Genomic DNA, 15,021 nt, shown 5'->3' with positions numbered 1-15,021 from the left:
TTCTACGCCTCTTTCCAGCACTTCTTTGTGGTGGTGCTTAATACTTACTTTTCTTTCCACAGAAGCTCTAGAGAGCTTTCTACAGCCAGGGCTACTCCTACACTGCCGCTATGTCTGTCCCAGTCTCCAGGCTCAAAATTGTTAGGAGGAGAGGATTCTCCTGATGGATATCCCAGGAAGATTTTAGCTTGCTGGGGTCAGCTTCAGGCTAGTGGCCTACAGAGATTTGTTGCCTGCCCTACCTTCATCTTCTGCGTCGTCCTGTTTGTGGTGGTCTTGAGTGCTAGCTAAACTGGTGCTTACAGCTGGGTCACTGTACTGCGTGAGAACTATTAAATGGATGAGGAAGAGATTTGCGAGGAAGAGAGACCTGCCTGTTTCCTCTCAGCCAAGCTGCTTTCCGCTGCCTATCCCAACTTCTTCTGAACAAAGCATCTCGTTTCCGTGAATTTCAGGCTCATTTTCATCACCTCCCATCTCCACGTCCTCCAACACAGCTGTCAAGTGTCTGCGCGTCGAAATTAGGAAAGGGCACTTACCTGAAACCGTTCTCAGCACAGGTATTGCCTGGGGGATCTACAGCGTTCCCAGTGTTGTTTCACAGAGAGTTATTCTTCACGTACCTGTAGATACTTTTTCCTATGAGCATAAACAAAGTATTGGTGGGTTAAAGTGTAATGAAAGCTATCTCTATAGCTCCAAAGTGCTTCATTTATTTGTTATTTTTTACCCATTTATCAGCAGATAATGCAGTGAAGTGAAGCATTCAGCAGTCACACGGTGGCTGTGAGATTTGGGCAAGCTGTCCTGGCACAAGCTTCTACAGAGATGAAGCCTCCCTCCCTGCCAAAGTCCAAATGTTTTCCCCAGGTTCCTCTCCACTGTGGCTGCCCGGTGCCCAGGCAGGCGCTGGGACCAGCCCATTTGGTTCGTGAGCGCGGCTCAAACAGCAGCCACGCAGGCAGCCTGTCGAGATCCATTTGCTTCAGTCTCTGCCGGGCAGAGCAGCGGGAAAGGTCTTGTACTTTGTGGAACAGCTCTCCTGGTTGGTACATGAAAGAAGCAGCGCGCAGGGCAGGCACAGTGACGTTCTTCACCCGGCTGGCCGGCTGGGATCACGGCATCCTGTGCTGCTGTAGAGGAGCGACGGGCTGTGGGCTAAGGTGGAAGAGCAAAGGAAACACCTCCCTTGGACTCAGCTACGACCCATGCCTGCTGCTGAGGGCTGGCTGGAGGGGTGGGCACGCTGCCTGCTGCGTGGGGCTGGGCAGCCGTCCGGAGGGTCTGCTGAGAGCAGGAGTGTGGGTGGCTACCAACGGCAGTGCGTTATTAAGGGTCAAGATTAGACGATCTAGGGATGATCTAGTCCCAAAGAAATAAGCAGATTACAAAAGAACACGCGGCACAGGCTATGCCAGCGCTGCTGCTGCAAAAAGCAGGGCACAAAAACGCACGCACCAACTATGTGCGTGCCACCCCTGCAGCAGCGTGAAGACATCCACGCCTCCATTGCGTGAATACAGAAGCATCTGTACGGAAAGATGGCCTTCCCATATGGAAATAAGGCTTTTACTCAGTGGGGGTGCTGTAGCCTGATGTGTGGCGAGGGAGAGAGAAGGCTCTACGTGAGACACGCTGCAGGTACAGGCAGGCGATGGGTGCTGGCAGGCAGAGGCTTTCTCTGGGATTACAGAGGCTCCCCTTACCTGTGTCTCAGGCCCATCCTGTCAGCCCACTTGGCCAGCCTTTGGGGGTGGGTGTCCCACAGAGCACATGGTCCTGCCACCTAGCAGCCATGCCCGGAACAGCCCTGGACTGCAAACGGGGCTGTAGTCCACAGCCAGGACCGTTTAAGGGGAATCACCTCCTTTTAGGGGTGCAAAGCCTGCCCGAGCGCCACAGTTTTCCACAGATTTCATGTGGAGGGCTATTTCTGTGCTTCTATGTTGGCACCCCATGTCCGGCATTTGAAGCGGCGGCTCCTTTAAAAGAGCAAAAGAGCGTTGTCACGCAGCTTCTTGCACTCATGCCATGTAATGAGCAATTAGAGCAGCAGTAGGGTACATGGGGAAAAGCTGGTGGATCTCCTGCATGGGCCAGCAGCGGGAAGAACTCGGGGTGAGAAAAAAGGGTTTGAAGACCCTCCTGGGGCTGGACAGTAAATTGCACAGAGGAGTTCCTCTCAGCTTAGTGATATGAATGCAGGCTCGTCTCTTGACATAAGCGCAGCTCCTGCTTGCACACCTTCAAAGGGTGCAAGCAGATTGCGCCGGGTTCAGAGCCAGGTGAGAGCAATGGAAGGTGTTAAACTGCTGGGCTGGGTCCACCTGGACACTTTGGGAATTTCTGGTCCCAGCTGGCTCTGCAATTTAAAAGGCTAGGCTGAGAGCAGCTGCTTTATGGTGCTTAGCAAGAGAGCAGGATGGGTGTTGCAGGGCAGTCTAGGGCTGCATTTGGAGCTGTGCTCTTCTGGGGCTTTCTTGGTCCCCTTGTTTGGGTTGTGGGGGCTCAGGGTAGTGTTTTTTCTGATCCCACCCTGCTGGTTTGTGGCCAAGAAAGCCTGCAGTTCACCTTACCTCCAGGCTGGGAAGGGAACGCTTCCTTTGTGCTGACTACTTGGGGTAAGTGAGGGTGGTGTCAAGAGGCTTTCTTATTGCTGTATTTTGGCACAGTGCAGGTGTATGCCTGGAATGAGGAGAAAGGGGCAGCTTTGATGTGAAGTGTTGTCTAACGGCTTCAGTGCATCTTGTGTAACCAGGGGGCTGTTTGTATGACCTAGCAGTCACGGGCTTTGGTGGCGTGCCGTGCCTCGATCTAGATGGTCTTGGCTGCTGGGTCTTGGCTCTTCCCTCACACACCCCTGCTGGCCCAGACCCTAATACTGGCTAGGGCCTTTTTTCCGACAGAAGGGTAGGATTGTAGCGGACCCCGTCTTCAACGTGGGATGCTGAAACCTCTGCTGCTGTCTCCTCTTTCCCTAGATACCGAGGGGGAGGCACACGTTCTGCAGAATGACTCTGAGTGTGGGCTCTTGGTATCTGGGACTCCAGATGGCTCCAGGAAAGTATTGGTCTCCTATACTGGCTGTTATGTCTTTGAATGGGTGAGTGACCTTAGGGGTTCTGCTGGGACTGTGGCTACTGCTGCTCTGGCTGCCCTGACTGGTGTGGCTCTCCCCTAGGATGGCAATTACCTCATGCTGGTTGGGCTTGAAGGAACAGACGATGCTGGACAAAAGGTTCTTCATGAAGAGAAGCTGCTCAGGTGCCCTGTGGACCTTCCTGGTAAGACTGACAGCTCATTAGGAAGTCCCGCTTGTATCTTGTGGTGATGAGTGCCCTTCCTTTTGGATGTCTGTTCCTAGTCAGTCTGGGGCTGGGCAGAGGGACTTACTGCTGTGCAGGAGACTCCCTGGAGAAGGGTTTCAGACAGAAGAGCCACCAACTTGCTGAGGGCTTGTGCCTCCTCTGCAGGGTCAGCAGGTGAATGTTCCTTATGTTTCCTAGACATGTTCTGACTGCATCGATCCCTGCAAGTTCAGGGACTGAGCTGGAGATTGGGTACAATGATTTTTCCAAACTACCAGAGTTGATGCGGAATACTTTATCTTGACAGATCCCATACAGTCTAGTCTCTTGTGAGTGGCTTCAGGGGGAGTCTCTGTTCCAGGGAATGCAGGTCCCTTCTAAGCCGGCTTCCGTGCCAGCTCCAGGCTGTGTGTTTCACCCTCACTTGAGTCTAACTTCCCTCGATTTGCATGCAGAGTCACCAAGACATCTGCCAGCAGTGTCCTCTGTGTCTTTACCCCCCTGCTCCTTGTGCCTTAGCTGCAAACTCCTGCTGTTTCTTCCAGCCCTGGATGCTCCAAGCAGTGGTGTCTGTTCTGCTGTCCTCAGCCAAGACCGGCTGCTGTGTGCCTCCTTGCCTATCAGCCAGGGAGACTGTGAAGAGCGAGGCTGCTGCTATGACCCTAGGGACAGGGTGAAGCCTTGTTACTTTGGTAACACAGGTAAGCGTGCCTCCTCCTGGAGGAGCCGTGAACTGGGATTCCTTACTTCCCTGGTAGAGCAGTATTGGTGTGTACCGGTGCTGCTGAGTGCGTTCCTAAATGCAGGACTGGCTTCAAGGGTAGCCCTACAGAGCTGTGGTGGGTTGACCCTGGCTGGACACCAGGGGCCCAGCAAAGCTGCTCTATCACCCCCCCTCTGCACTGGACAGGGGAGAGAAAGTATAACTAAAGACTCATGGGTTGAGGTAAAGATCATTCACCAATTACCATCACAGGCAGAACAGACTCACCTTGGGGAAATTAGTTAAATTTATTACCATTCAAATCAGAGTAGGATAATGAGAAATAAATCCAAATCTTAAAGCACCTTCCCCCCACCCCTCCTTTCTTCCCAGGCTTAACTTCATGCCCAAATTCTCTACCTACTCTCCCCGCGCAACACAGGGGGATGGGGAATGGGGGTTGTGGTCAGTCCATCCCATGTTGTCTCTGTCGCCCCTCTCTCCTCACGGGGAGGACTCCTCACACTCTTCCCCTGCTCCAGCACGGGGTCCCATCCAAGCATGGGTCCCTTTTACGGGCTGCAGCCCTTCAGGAACAGACCGTTGCAGTGTGGGTCCCCCACACGGTCACAAGTCCTGCCAGCAAACCTGCTCCAGCATGGGCTCCTCTCCCCATGGGGCCACAGCTCCTGCCAGGTGCCTGCTCTAGCGTGGGCTTTCCCACAGGGTCACAGCCTCCTTTGGGCATCCGCCTGCTCCAGCGTGGGGTCTTCCACAGGCTGCAGGTGGATATGTGCTCCACCATGAACCTCCATGGTCTGCAAGGGCGACAGCCTGCCTCACCATGGTCTTCACCACGGGCTGCAGGGGAATCCCTGCTACAGCGCCTGGAGCACCTCCTCCCCTCCTTCTTCACTGACCTTGGCATCTGCAGAGCTGTTTCTCTCACATATTCTCACTCCTCTCTCCAGCTGCAGTTGCTGGGCTGTTTTTTTCCCCCCTTCTTAAATATGTTATCCCAGAGGTGCTACCACCGTCACTGATGGGCTCGACCTTGGCTACTGGCGGGTCCATGTTGGAGCCAGCTGGCATGGGCTCTATCGGATGTAGGGGAAGCTTCTAGCAGCTTCTCACAGGAGCCACCCCTATAGCCCCCCTGCTACCAACACCTTGCCACACAAAACTAATACAAGAGCTCATGGTAAGGTCTCTCCCCATGCTTGCCTGGGGATCCTACGTGACTGCTCTTTCTGGTTGCACCTCTGTCCATTTGAGGCAATCCTAGATGAGAGGCCAGCAATGGTTTGCCATTGTTTTAGAGTACACAGGCATTAAAGCTGCATCCTGCGTGGGCAAAAATGGAGGGAGAAGGAGGGATGAACCTGGGATGTGAGCAAATATGATATTTTACTCAAAATACCACCAAACGTTTCCAAAGAGAGGTGGAAACTACTGCATATTGTATTCTCTGCAGTACTCACAAGGTCTCCGAGTACCTTGTGACTACCATCACAGGAATTGTATTTTACCTCTGGGACTTTTATATGACCATGATGCAGGGGACAAGAAATACCTACGTAAATGAAGATCAAGACAAGCGCTGCAAACCAGACATCCAAACACAAGCAAAGCCCGTGAGGACAAATAAGCCCAGAGGAGAGCCACCTGTGGTGGAATCCATTTATGAAAACCATCCACCCTGTCACTGAAGGAAAAGCACCGAGTAGGGGCTGTGACTAGAGATAACAGACACGATCCTTTTCCTGGAAACCAGGGGTCGCGCGGTTGCAGTTTATGAAGAAGAGAGTTTTCTCTTTGTGCGTACATGAAATTCTACAGAGGACAGGACAAAAGAGACTTTGGAGAGGGGAAGAACTTGTTTGCAGTGACGCCTCTGAGATGCAGAAGCTAAATGAGATTCCCCTGGAATACCCAAGGTCTCTGGGAGAGTTGGTTTTGCTGTCCTCCTAAATTTAAGTTCATTCATTTTAATAAATAACATCTAAATCCTCGCAGTGATTCTGATGGTAGGAAAGAGCAGCCAGAGAGTTGTTTGCAGTCCCCATGGCTCAGGTGGCTGAGCTTCTCCCAACAGCCTGCAAAGACAGGGATGCACTCTTTTCATTTAGCAGAAGGAGTCCAGACCATAAGGGAGATGAAGTGATATGCCCAAGAAAAGTGGCAAGAGAATACAACTCCAGCTGCAGAACTTACCCCCTGTGATGGCAACTTCCCGTCATTCTCAGCTGTTCCTTACCCACCATGGGGCGGATGGGGTGCTGCCCCAACCCAAAGGAAATAATGGCTCAAATAATCATAAAAAGATTTTTCTTTATTGGGTCATTAATGTACACACGTGCAGCGCTAACCATCTGCAAAGCATGCTGCTCTTGGTGGGACACATGCTGCAGGAGAAGCAGGTCGTGGGCAGCCATGGGAGCTGTGTGTGTGAGAAAATCAGCTATTTGATGCAGCCATTGCACTCAAGGAGCGCACAGAGAGAGCATCAGTGCAACAGGTTGCAATGTCACCCAGGGCCTCCCTGGGATGTGGTAGAGCAGTTCCAGGAGGCTTTGAAGGTGCCTACTCTGTGCACCTGTGTTTGGGCTGTCTTCCTGGAAGCCTTAGGGAGGTGCGCCAATGCTTCTGCCATTGGTTTTAGTAAGGCAGATGTAAAAGGAGTAGCCAGGCTCAGGATACCGTGGAAAGAGTTTCTGTGCTTTTTAGCGGGGGACAGCACAGAGCTGGTAGGCAGGAGGTACGTTGGTTGTCCCACTCAGTGTTGGGGTTATGCTGAGTTCCTGGGGGTCAACGACAGGCTTCAAGGTAAAGTTCTGCAAGATGATGGCCATGAGTAGGAATATCTCCATGCGTGCCAGGCTCTCTCCGGGGCATATTCGCTTCCCTGGAAGTGAAAACAGCAAATAGTGCTCGACGGGTGTTGCCAAGTAGACAAGAGTTTGTACTAAGCAGGTATGTTAGGCAGCTTTATTTACCAGATACAGCTCCAGCAGTGAGACGACTGTCGGGATTACTAAGGACGTTTGCAAGAGAATAGTTTGTTGGAGAAAGATGGACGCCCACCCTTGGCAGTTTGGTTGGGTGTGTGAAGGAAGAACAAGAGCAGAAGAAGTCTTGAGCATAGAGGGGGCGTCGCAGAGGGCAAGGTGAGAGAGAGTAAGGGCACATGAAGCACAGATGAGAAAACAGAGGGTAGGGGCTATTGGTAGGTGAGTGGTTGCGTGTAGCCCGAGAGGTACTTAAGAGGTGCTGGGAAAAGTGCAACTACCACGGAAAGAGAGGATGGTTAAGGATGACTTTGGTGGTTGTGTCGGAAGGTGACAGGTTTTTTAGAAAGCGTCAATAGATCCCATTCACATCATTACATCGGCAACTCCCAGTAGGAGGTTTGAGAAGCCTCCAGGCCTGAACACGATGGGAGGTGCAGCTGGGGAATGGAGCATCAGGGAGGGGTTATCCAGAGAGCAGTGAGCCCTATGGAAGCACCGGTGGGACCACGCTGGGAAGAGGGAGCGTGTGTTATAGGGAAAGGCAGAATGGTCCCCAGAGGGGGAGGAGGACGACGGCGACAGGGAGAGGAAGAGAGAGAAAGCCAGTGCTTTACCTGCTGAGAAGGGCATGAAGAACTCGCTCTTCCTAAAGGTGCCGTTCTCGTTCAAGAAGTGTCCAGGGTTGAACTCATTTGGGTTTGGAAACTCTTTACTGTCGTGGAGGACAGAAGTGAGGACAGGAAAGATTGTGGTGCCCTGAGATAACACAAGGAGAAGAGCAGAATATGAAGGGGAGGTGAGTTAGGTCACTTAATCCGACTGCCTGCCAAGTTAAGACTGAGCATCCCAGCACAGTCCTACTAGTGCCTTTGGTTTCCTTTTGGGGACCTTGCCTTTGGGGAGGCAGCTTTAGGGAGAGCCTGCTAGATGGGACAGCAGGGACAATTGTTGGCTGATCTTCCTGAATGCTCCCTCTCACTTTCGGACCATTTATCCTCACTTTGCTCTAGTCATCTGGGGACACCCCACCTAATTCTTCCTCTTTCTCAGTGTTTCACCCTAATGAACTTGTAGATGTTCCTTCTTTTCTGTGAGCCCCGAAAAGCAAAAGGTTGCTTTCCCGTCTCCTAACAAATTTCTTCTGCCACAGTCCTCTTCCTTCCCTCTTCCTGACCAGCCATTGGTGGGGGTGTGAGATAAGTAATCCAACAGTGATGACACAAGAGCCATCTGCTAGAAGCTGAGCAGGTCCCTGGGTCCTGCCTTTTGATTTTACACAGACAGCTGAAAATTAAAAGGCCAACAGCCTGTGTGCTGCTGTTCCCCTGCTGTACACAGTCAGCCAGAAGAGCAACGAGCGCTGCTGCGACAGGCCAGGCCATGGGTTGCTGTAGCCCATCAGCCTGCCTCTGGCAATGGCCAGCAGTGACTGCCTCAAGAAGTGTGTAAAAACAGGCAAAGAGGTTTTGCTCGTTCCCTTGATTGCAAACGTAGTCTTCAGCACTTTGTGGCTCTGGGGTTTTCTGTGCTCAATAACCACCAACTGACTTTGCTTCCAGGCATGCGCACAGGCTCTCCTGGAGGGTGGTGAGCAGTTCCATGGCTTTGCTGCCTTTTGTGTGAGGAGTCACTGCTCTGTTTTTTTTGTGAACCCACCGTGTTTCTGCAGATGGATAAAGCTGCGGAGCAAGTGAGCAAAGGTGTTGGGCAGAGCTACTGTTCCAGTCTTGGCCCACGGAGTGGCAGCAAGGGGCTGCAAGTGAGCTACAGGAGCCTGAGGATAACACCTTCCTGAAGGGCTGGGTGATACTAGGTCAGGCCGCTGCACTTCTAGCTTCTGGCTTGTAACTGCCAGCCTAAGAGCAAAAGTGCTGCCGAACTTGAGGGAACTTGCCCACTAACCTTGGGAATGACATACTCTCTGAAGCAGAGGTCTTTGGTCACAGCGCGAGGGACACTCAGGGGGACGAGGGAGATGAAGCGCTGGATTTCATGGACCACCGCATCTGTGTAGGGCATCTGGGTCCGGTCAGCCACGCAAGGTTTTCGTGATCGTCCTACTACCCGGTCAATCTCTTCTTGAACTTTCTCTGTCATGAGAAGCACAAACCATAAAATGGGTAAATAAAACCAAACCTACCTAAACAGGTTGCCCTAAGCTGCCCACAAATCACACATCACAGGTGACAGGAGCACTGATGTTGGTTTTGGTGTCGACTAGAACACAGTTCCACTGCGGCCCATGCAAAGAATGTCCTCCCAGTGACTTGACTAAATAGGAGTACTGGGCGGTAAAGACACACAGTCAAGTCCTTGGCTGTGAAGGGAGTGCAGCTGATGATGATGCCAGTGAAGCTGAGGGATCTCTAATGCCTACCCTGGGGAATGACAGTGCAAGGACTTTGCCCATTTGGGTAAAATGTGCGAGAGAGAGGAGGAAAGTTGGGAGAAGGATACGGTGCTAGACGCGTGCCCAGCCCAGGGGAACAGCTAGAGAGGAAGAGGTCACAGACTGGTACCTTGTATCTTCGGGTATTTGAGAAGAAGCAGAAGCCCATATCTTACAGTCGTGCTAGTTGTCTCAGTCCCGGCAATGAACAAGTCGAAGGTGCTGGTTATCAGGTTCTTCATGTGGAAACTGGAATTGGGGTGCTCTTTCTCCTAGGGAAAAGGCTGGGCTGTTTCTCTGGCTGGGCTGAGAAAAGTGGCCCTTTCTTGTGTCATCCCAGGCCTTCTTTCTCACCCAGAGCTCTTGCATTTCTCTGCTAAGCTGCAGCAGCCACCTGGGACATTGCAATGCTCTCTTTGTGCAGTAAGCTCAACACCAGCGCGGCCTTCTTTCAAGCTGTGCACCAAATGGTACGTAGCTGCATGTCTGCCCTTGCTGTGCTAACTGCTTTCCAGTGGAAGAACTGCAAGACCAGACTGCACACATCCCTGTGTTTCAGTGAGAGCAGATGAAGGTCTTGCTGTCCAAGAAGGTGCAGGTAGGGGCTGGTGAGTGTGCAGACCCAGAGCTATAAGCTCTAGCACAGGCAATATCTGGGGTATTGCTGGTGCCTTCCCACTGCACAGCCTAGCTGCCTGGGAAGGGATCATCCCAATGCCTGTGTTACTTAGGAGAGGGAAGGGGCTCAGTGTAGGTGTGTTGGGGATGAGCTGGGGCTGTACGCTGTCTCCTTACCTCCTGCATTTTGGTGAGGAAGCAATCAATGAAATCCTGAGGGGAGCTGGGATCTAGGGTGGCTTGGTGTATCTTCACCTCCTCTGCCACAAAGGCTTTTAGAGCATCAAATTCTGTGAATATTTTGTTGTGTGGGCCAGGCAAGTAATCCAGGATATTTGAGAACATCTGGTAGAGCTGGAAAGAAAGAAACAGGAGGGTCCCTAGCATGACCATTGCCCCATCCTTTGATATTACCAAAAAGCCTAGGAAGTTCACAACCCTCTCAACTGAGACAAGCAGAAGGGCGGTGAGGCTGGGCAGTCTGACAGGGCAGTAGGGGCTTGCTTAGTGGTAGGAACCTTAGGCAGAGAAGAAGGGTGTCAGGACTAGGGGGAAGCACCCTCAGCTCTCCATTGGTGAGGCTGCGTCTTGCTCTTGAATGAATTCCCTCCTGTGCAGCAGAGCACTGACGGGGTCCTACTTAGAAAACTGAGATGGGACTTCACTGGGAGGAAGGCTCCCTGCTCCCCTAGGAGAATGTTGACACACTAAAATGCCTACTGGATTGTACCTGTCCCCAGTAGGAGTTCGACATCTCAAAGATGTTGTTCATGTTATTCATCAGGGCCAGGAACTTCTTGTCTTTATAGTCATATCGTCTCCCAAAGACAATGGAGCATATGATGTTGGAGACAGCACAGCTCAGCGTGAAGGTTGGGTCAAAAGGCGTTCCTGGGATTTCAGAAAAGTTACAAACCATAAAGAAAACCAACTATGGCTACTCATGGCTACTGTGGGTAACCTGGGCTCTGGCTGTTAGTGGAAATACCAGAACAGAGTCTCTGAACGACACAGAAGGGTCCCCAAAAAGAACAGTATGTGATCACGGAATTATTTACTGCTCTGTAACGAGGGGCAGCTGGTGCATGGACAAAGCACGTGCTAATTCTATTCTATGCTAAAGACATGGGTCTCCCTTAGTACAGTCCTTTTTCTTGCAAACATAAGCTATATTGAAACTGTAGCATACCCTTTGTTTTGTTGATCTCTTCTAGCAAGTGCTCAGATTCCTCCTGGATCCTCTCTTCAATGCTCCTCTTCCCCATTCCAAAGTTGCGCAGAGTGCTGAGAGCAAACCGACGGACTTGTAACCACTCCTGGTTGTTGCTAAAAATAATCCCTGCAGAGGAAGAAGGAAGAGCAAAGACCTGGCTTGGGTGTGCTGGGTGTGAGATGAACAGAGGCTCACAGTGAGAGCGAATCCTGTCCCTGGGAGAGCACTGTCACGGTAGTGTCATAGAGTACTGTGGTTTGGAGACACTCTATGGAGGTACTGTAGTCCACCTGCCTGCTTTTGGCCTTCTCCACCACATGCCCAACCTCCTTGTGAACAATTCATCGCTCGTATCTGCACATAATTCCCCTTGCTGCAGCTGGGGGCTGTTGCCGCTTGCCCTTTCACTGCACATCACTAAGATCAATCTGACTCCATTTCTCTACTACCCGCTTTGGGTGATGAAAGGCAGCAATTACAGCCCACTCTGCCTTCCCTTCTCCAGGTAGGACCCACCCACTCTCCACAGTCCTCCCTCCTGCGTGGTACATTCCAGCCCTGATCTGCCAAATGAATGCTCAGCCCTTCCCTTCTCCTCAGAAGGAGCTCACTCAGCAAACATACCTAATCCGTTGTTCGCCCTGTCTCCTATTGGCATGTGTCCTCTGGCAGCAAACTCGTCCGCGCGATCAACCAAGGCTTCTTTCACCACATCATGTCCGTGCAGCACCACCACTGGGTCAGAGCCCAGGTGCACTGTGAACACTGGTCCATACTCTTCACTGAGCTGTCAAAATGCAAGACAGAAGATGGCCATGGAGCAGAGCGGGAGGAGGAGTTGAAAAGTGGCCTTGCTGCTGCATCCCACGGCAGGCGGTGCAGCCTCACAGACCAGCAACGTCAAGTTTTCGTCCTCTCCTGACAAATATAGGTGTGGAGAGGGTTCCCAGCTATCAGGCCCTGTGCAACAATGACAACAGCAGTGCGGGGGAGCAGCTGAGATCCTCATGGCTTTTCTGCTCCTCTGGGATAGCTGCTTATCAAGCTATGGTCACAGACTGTCCCCACGCACAGGTCCCACACACTTCTTGCCCACAGAAGAAAGTAAGAGAGAAGAAGAAAGTGGCCTCACCTTCTGGAGGGTTGTGGCCAAGTCCTTTGGTTTCACCTGCAGCAAGTTACCTAGGATGGGAAGGGGAGCTGGTCCCGGAGGCATCTTCCCCTTTCCAGACCTCCCTCTCCATGCTGTGATGGAGAGCAGGCAAGCAATGCAAACCAGGAGGACAACAGTGGCTGCTCCCAGGAGCTCCATTTGCTTCTGTGGCTCAGGAGGGAGTGACTCTGGCTGCCGGAGCCCGAGCCTATATACCGAAGGGCTATGTTAGCTATGCTGGCTATGTTACCTCAACAGCAGGTTTTGGATCACGTGGCTGAGTCAGTCAATATTAGTAGTCAATCATTTGTTTGACTGCCCTGTGTTATGAAACTAGGACTTCTCTCAGTGTTAATTGGCCATCAAAGACACACCTTATCTCAAACAATTGCAGAGGCCAACTGAGGTTAAGAAATTTACAATGTGTTCATAAAACTTGTTTTGTTTCATCTAAAGTTTATTATTAAAGAGGTCACACTAGGGGCACACTCTTCGACTCAGGCGCTCCTGGAAATCCACTGTCACGAGAGTATCTTCGAAGTACTTCAGTGCTGTTTGCATTTTCTGTTCTTTGGTATTAATCGTACAAGCTCTCAGTGGGGTGAGCCATCCTTGCTTGTTCCTGAAGTCTTCCTGACATTATCAGTGGAGTTCGCACTGCGTGTGATGTGCCAAAAAACATACTGACGTGTTCTCCTCAATGCACAGCAATTGCCTCGGTCTCTCTCCCTAGAGATGTCTGGCCTCACAGGAGGGGAAAGTATAAAATATCCGTCTGGCAAGGGCAGAAAGGTCTCCAGACGTCACAATAGATGAGAAAGGATTTGCCGGGAGAGATAAGAAAAAGACATAAGAAAAGGGGACTAGACCTTGGGACTCTGACCTGTTTGAGGTCTCCTAGAGGAAAGGGTGAGAGAAGCAGGTAGAGAAGAGAGAAATCTTGAGATGGGTCTCTTGAGAGGGTCTCTGGGCAATGGCTTCCCAAGCTGAGCCAGAGGTGCGCTTGTGAGAGGCTGGGTATAGGTCAGTGCAACCTGGCCACTACTCCTTGCACTTGCAATGACCCAAGCAGCGCACCCAAGCTACTGCTAGAAGCTGGCACGTACGAGTTCCCTGTTTAGTTGTTGTCTGACTCCAACATGAGGAACTGCTCCCCTGGAAGGGCCAGAGGTGCTCTGGGAGACTGCAGAGCATGTCTGGTGTGTTGCAAGGGCTTCAAAAAGAGCTGGGGAGGCTTCCTGCCCACTCTGGGGCTGTGTACCTGCGAGGTCCCAACAGCAGTGGCAACGGCGGGTAGAAAGGACCCTCAGGGCTGTGGCACTGCCTGTGCTCAGCTCGCTCAGTCTGGCCATATCCCTCTGTCTTTCCTGAGCTGCGACGCTTCTGCAGGCAGACAGGACTCATCCCACTGAGCGGAAGGTGTTGCGAGGATAGGGGACGTGGGACTTGGTGGGAATCAGCGAGGGGCCTGGGTGAACCAGGTGCTTGGTTGGAGTGTGCTGGGTTTGCTGTGCCGCAGCGTGTTAGCGTGAGTTTCCCCTTCACTCAAAGGAGCTAGCGAAGTTTTGCAAAAGTTTCTGCAGCTTCCCCGTAAGTTCTTACGTCATCCTTGCTCTCTTGCATTGGTGCAATAATTTGCTAGCTGTTCTTTTTAAATGTCATTTCACTTCTTAAAACCTGTAGTTCGTTTAAAATGTCATTTCACTTCTTAAAGACCTGTACTTGATACTTTGGTGGAAAAACTGAATTGCCAACAGGTTTGGGCTAGTTGCCTATCCGCTGACGTGAACTCCTCTGCATCGGCTCAGATGTTGCCAGGGCAGTTCATGGGAGTTCATGTCGCTCTGGGTGAAAGCGGAGTTCATGGGAGTTTACTTGGCTACAGGAGGCCTCTCTGCTGCCTGAGTTCATTGCCTTGCCACCTTCCCTGTAAAGTGCCGTTGATCCTGGGGACGAGGGCTTACTTCCTAGCTCTACCTCACAGTTTGAGACACACTTTGGGCAAGAGCCCTGGAACTGGGAATACTTTCAAGCTTTCTCATTTTTGTCAGAATAAAATCATTATATTCCAGATATTCCCACCGCCCTGGCAGACACACTGGGGGTTTACAAGGGAGGAAAACACATAAGACTAGTCACTCAGACCCGTCCCTGTGGGAAAACACAGACCTTTTCATGTCACAGTAGTATTCCAGGGTTTTCCGAGTACTCACTTCTGTTTGCAGATGCTAAGAGTAGGCAGGACTGCTCTGTCCTCTCCGTTCACGTGAAAGTCCAGGAAGGCCAGGCTGAAATGCCCTCCTCTCCATCTTCACCAGGAGCTTTGGTTTTAAGTTAATTGGAGGCACCTATTGGGGATAGTCAAAGAAAAGGCTGCCAGTGTTGTAGCTTTTTCTCTTTTTTTCTAAACTAAAGCACAAGCTTGAAGCAAAACTGCCATGGTTGTGTAGAAGGCTTACTGCCTGAGCCTTCTCTTTTTGGACCTTGATTCAGAAGGTGGCACTGCAAAATGCCTCTCCTGCCCACTGTGCTGCCAGCACCCCTCATCCCCGGGAAGCTTGGTGTGGATGTCCCTGCTGTCGGCAAATACTGTTCACCTTCTGTGGAGGATTGTTTTGACCGAGCC

General features: G+C 51.6%; 2 protein-coding genes across 7 annotated transcripts; one reads left to right on the top strand and one right to left on the bottom strand.

Moving 5' to 3' along the window:
* Positions 1 to 2,415: 2,415 nt before the first annotated feature.
* LOC141744898 (zona pellucida sperm-binding protein 4-like) lies at positions 2,416 to 8,827 on the top strand. 4 transcript variants are annotated; one of them, XM_074591761.1, is made up of 5 exons: positions 2,416 to 2,621; positions 2,982 to 3,103; positions 3,182 to 3,284; positions 3,854 to 4,009; positions 8,582 to 8,827. In XM_074591761.1, the coding sequence occupies exons 1-5, from the start codon at positions 2,423 to 2,425 to the stop codon at positions 8,611 to 8,613; spliced, it is 612 nt and encodes a 203-aa protein (XP_074447862.1). In that variant the 5' UTR covers positions 2,416 to 2,422; the 3' UTR covers positions 8,614 to 8,827. The 4 variants fall into 4 exon arrangements, with proteins under 4 accessions (XP_074447862.1, XP_074447864.1, XP_074447863.1 ...); XM_074591763.1 differs by lacking the exon at positions 8,582 to 8,827 and adding an exon at positions 5,571 to 6,677; XM_074591762.1 differs by lacking the exon at positions 8,582 to 8,827 and adding an exon at positions 5,486 to 6,677.
* Positions 6,323 to 14,625, bottom strand: LOC141744896 (cytochrome P450 2C8-like). 3 transcript variants are annotated; one of them, XM_074591758.1, is made up of 9 exons: positions 14,609 to 14,625; positions 11,867 to 12,029; positions 11,219 to 11,368; positions 10,760 to 10,920; positions 10,207 to 10,383; positions 9,542 to 9,683; positions 8,925 to 9,112; positions 7,637 to 7,778; positions 6,323 to 6,916 (listed from the first exon to the last, which is right to left on the bottom strand). In XM_074591758.1, the coding sequence occupies exons 2-9, from the start codon at positions 11,898 to 11,900 to the stop codon at positions 6,735 to 6,737; spliced, it is 1,176 nt and encodes a 391-aa protein (XP_074447859.1). In that variant the 5' UTR covers positions 11,901 to 12,029; positions 14,609 to 14,625; the 3' UTR covers positions 6,323 to 6,734. The 3 variants fall into 3 exon arrangements, with proteins under 3 accessions (XP_074447859.1, XP_074447858.1, XP_074447860.1); XM_074591757.1 differs by lacking the exon at positions 14,609 to 14,625 and adding an exon at positions 12,375 to 13,782; XM_074591759.1 differs by lacking the exon at positions 14,609 to 14,625 and adding an exon at positions 12,425 to 12,545.
* Between the last annotated feature and the right edge of the window lie 396 nt (positions 14,626 to 15,021).

The sequence above is a fragment of the Larus michahellis genome, chromosome 6 (genome assembly GCF_964199755.1).
Source record: "Larus michahellis chromosome 6, bLarMic1.1, whole genome shotgun sequence".
In the NCBI taxonomy this organism is placed as follows: Eukaryota; Metazoa; Chordata; class Aves; order Charadriiformes; family Laridae; genus Larus; species Larus michahellis.
Note: the sequence above shows the minus strand (reverse complement) of the source record. Positions and strands in the feature narration are given on the sequence as shown.

Excerpts from the sequence above, each read along its gene's own strand:
- LOC141744898 (XM_074591760.1), top strand. The coding sequence starts at position 2,423 with ATGGGTGTTGCAGGGCAGTCTAGGGCTGCATTTGGAGCTGTGCTCTTC. Across the intron at positions 3,104-3,181 it reads GCTGTTATGTCTTTGAATGG|GATGGCAATTACCTCATGCT; the intron begins GTGAGTGACCTT and ends GCTCTCCCCTAG. Across the intron at positions 3,285-3,853 it reads GTGCCCTGTGGACCTTCCTG|CCCTGGATGCTCCAAGCAGT; the intron begins GTAAGACTGACA and ends TGTTTCTTCCAG.
- LOC141744896 (XM_074591757.1), bottom strand. The coding sequence starts at position 12,554 with ATGGAGCTCCTGGGAGCAGCCACTGTTGTCCTCCTGGTTTGCATTGCT. Across the intron at positions 10,921-11,218 it reads AGAGATCAACAAAACAAAGG|GAACGCCTTTTGACCCAACC; the intron begins GTATGCTACAGT and ends CTGAAATCCCAG. Across the intron at positions 9,113-9,541 it reads CAAATACCCGAAGATACAAG|AGAAAGTTCAAGAAGAGATT; the intron begins GTACCAGTCTGT and ends TTCTCATGACAG.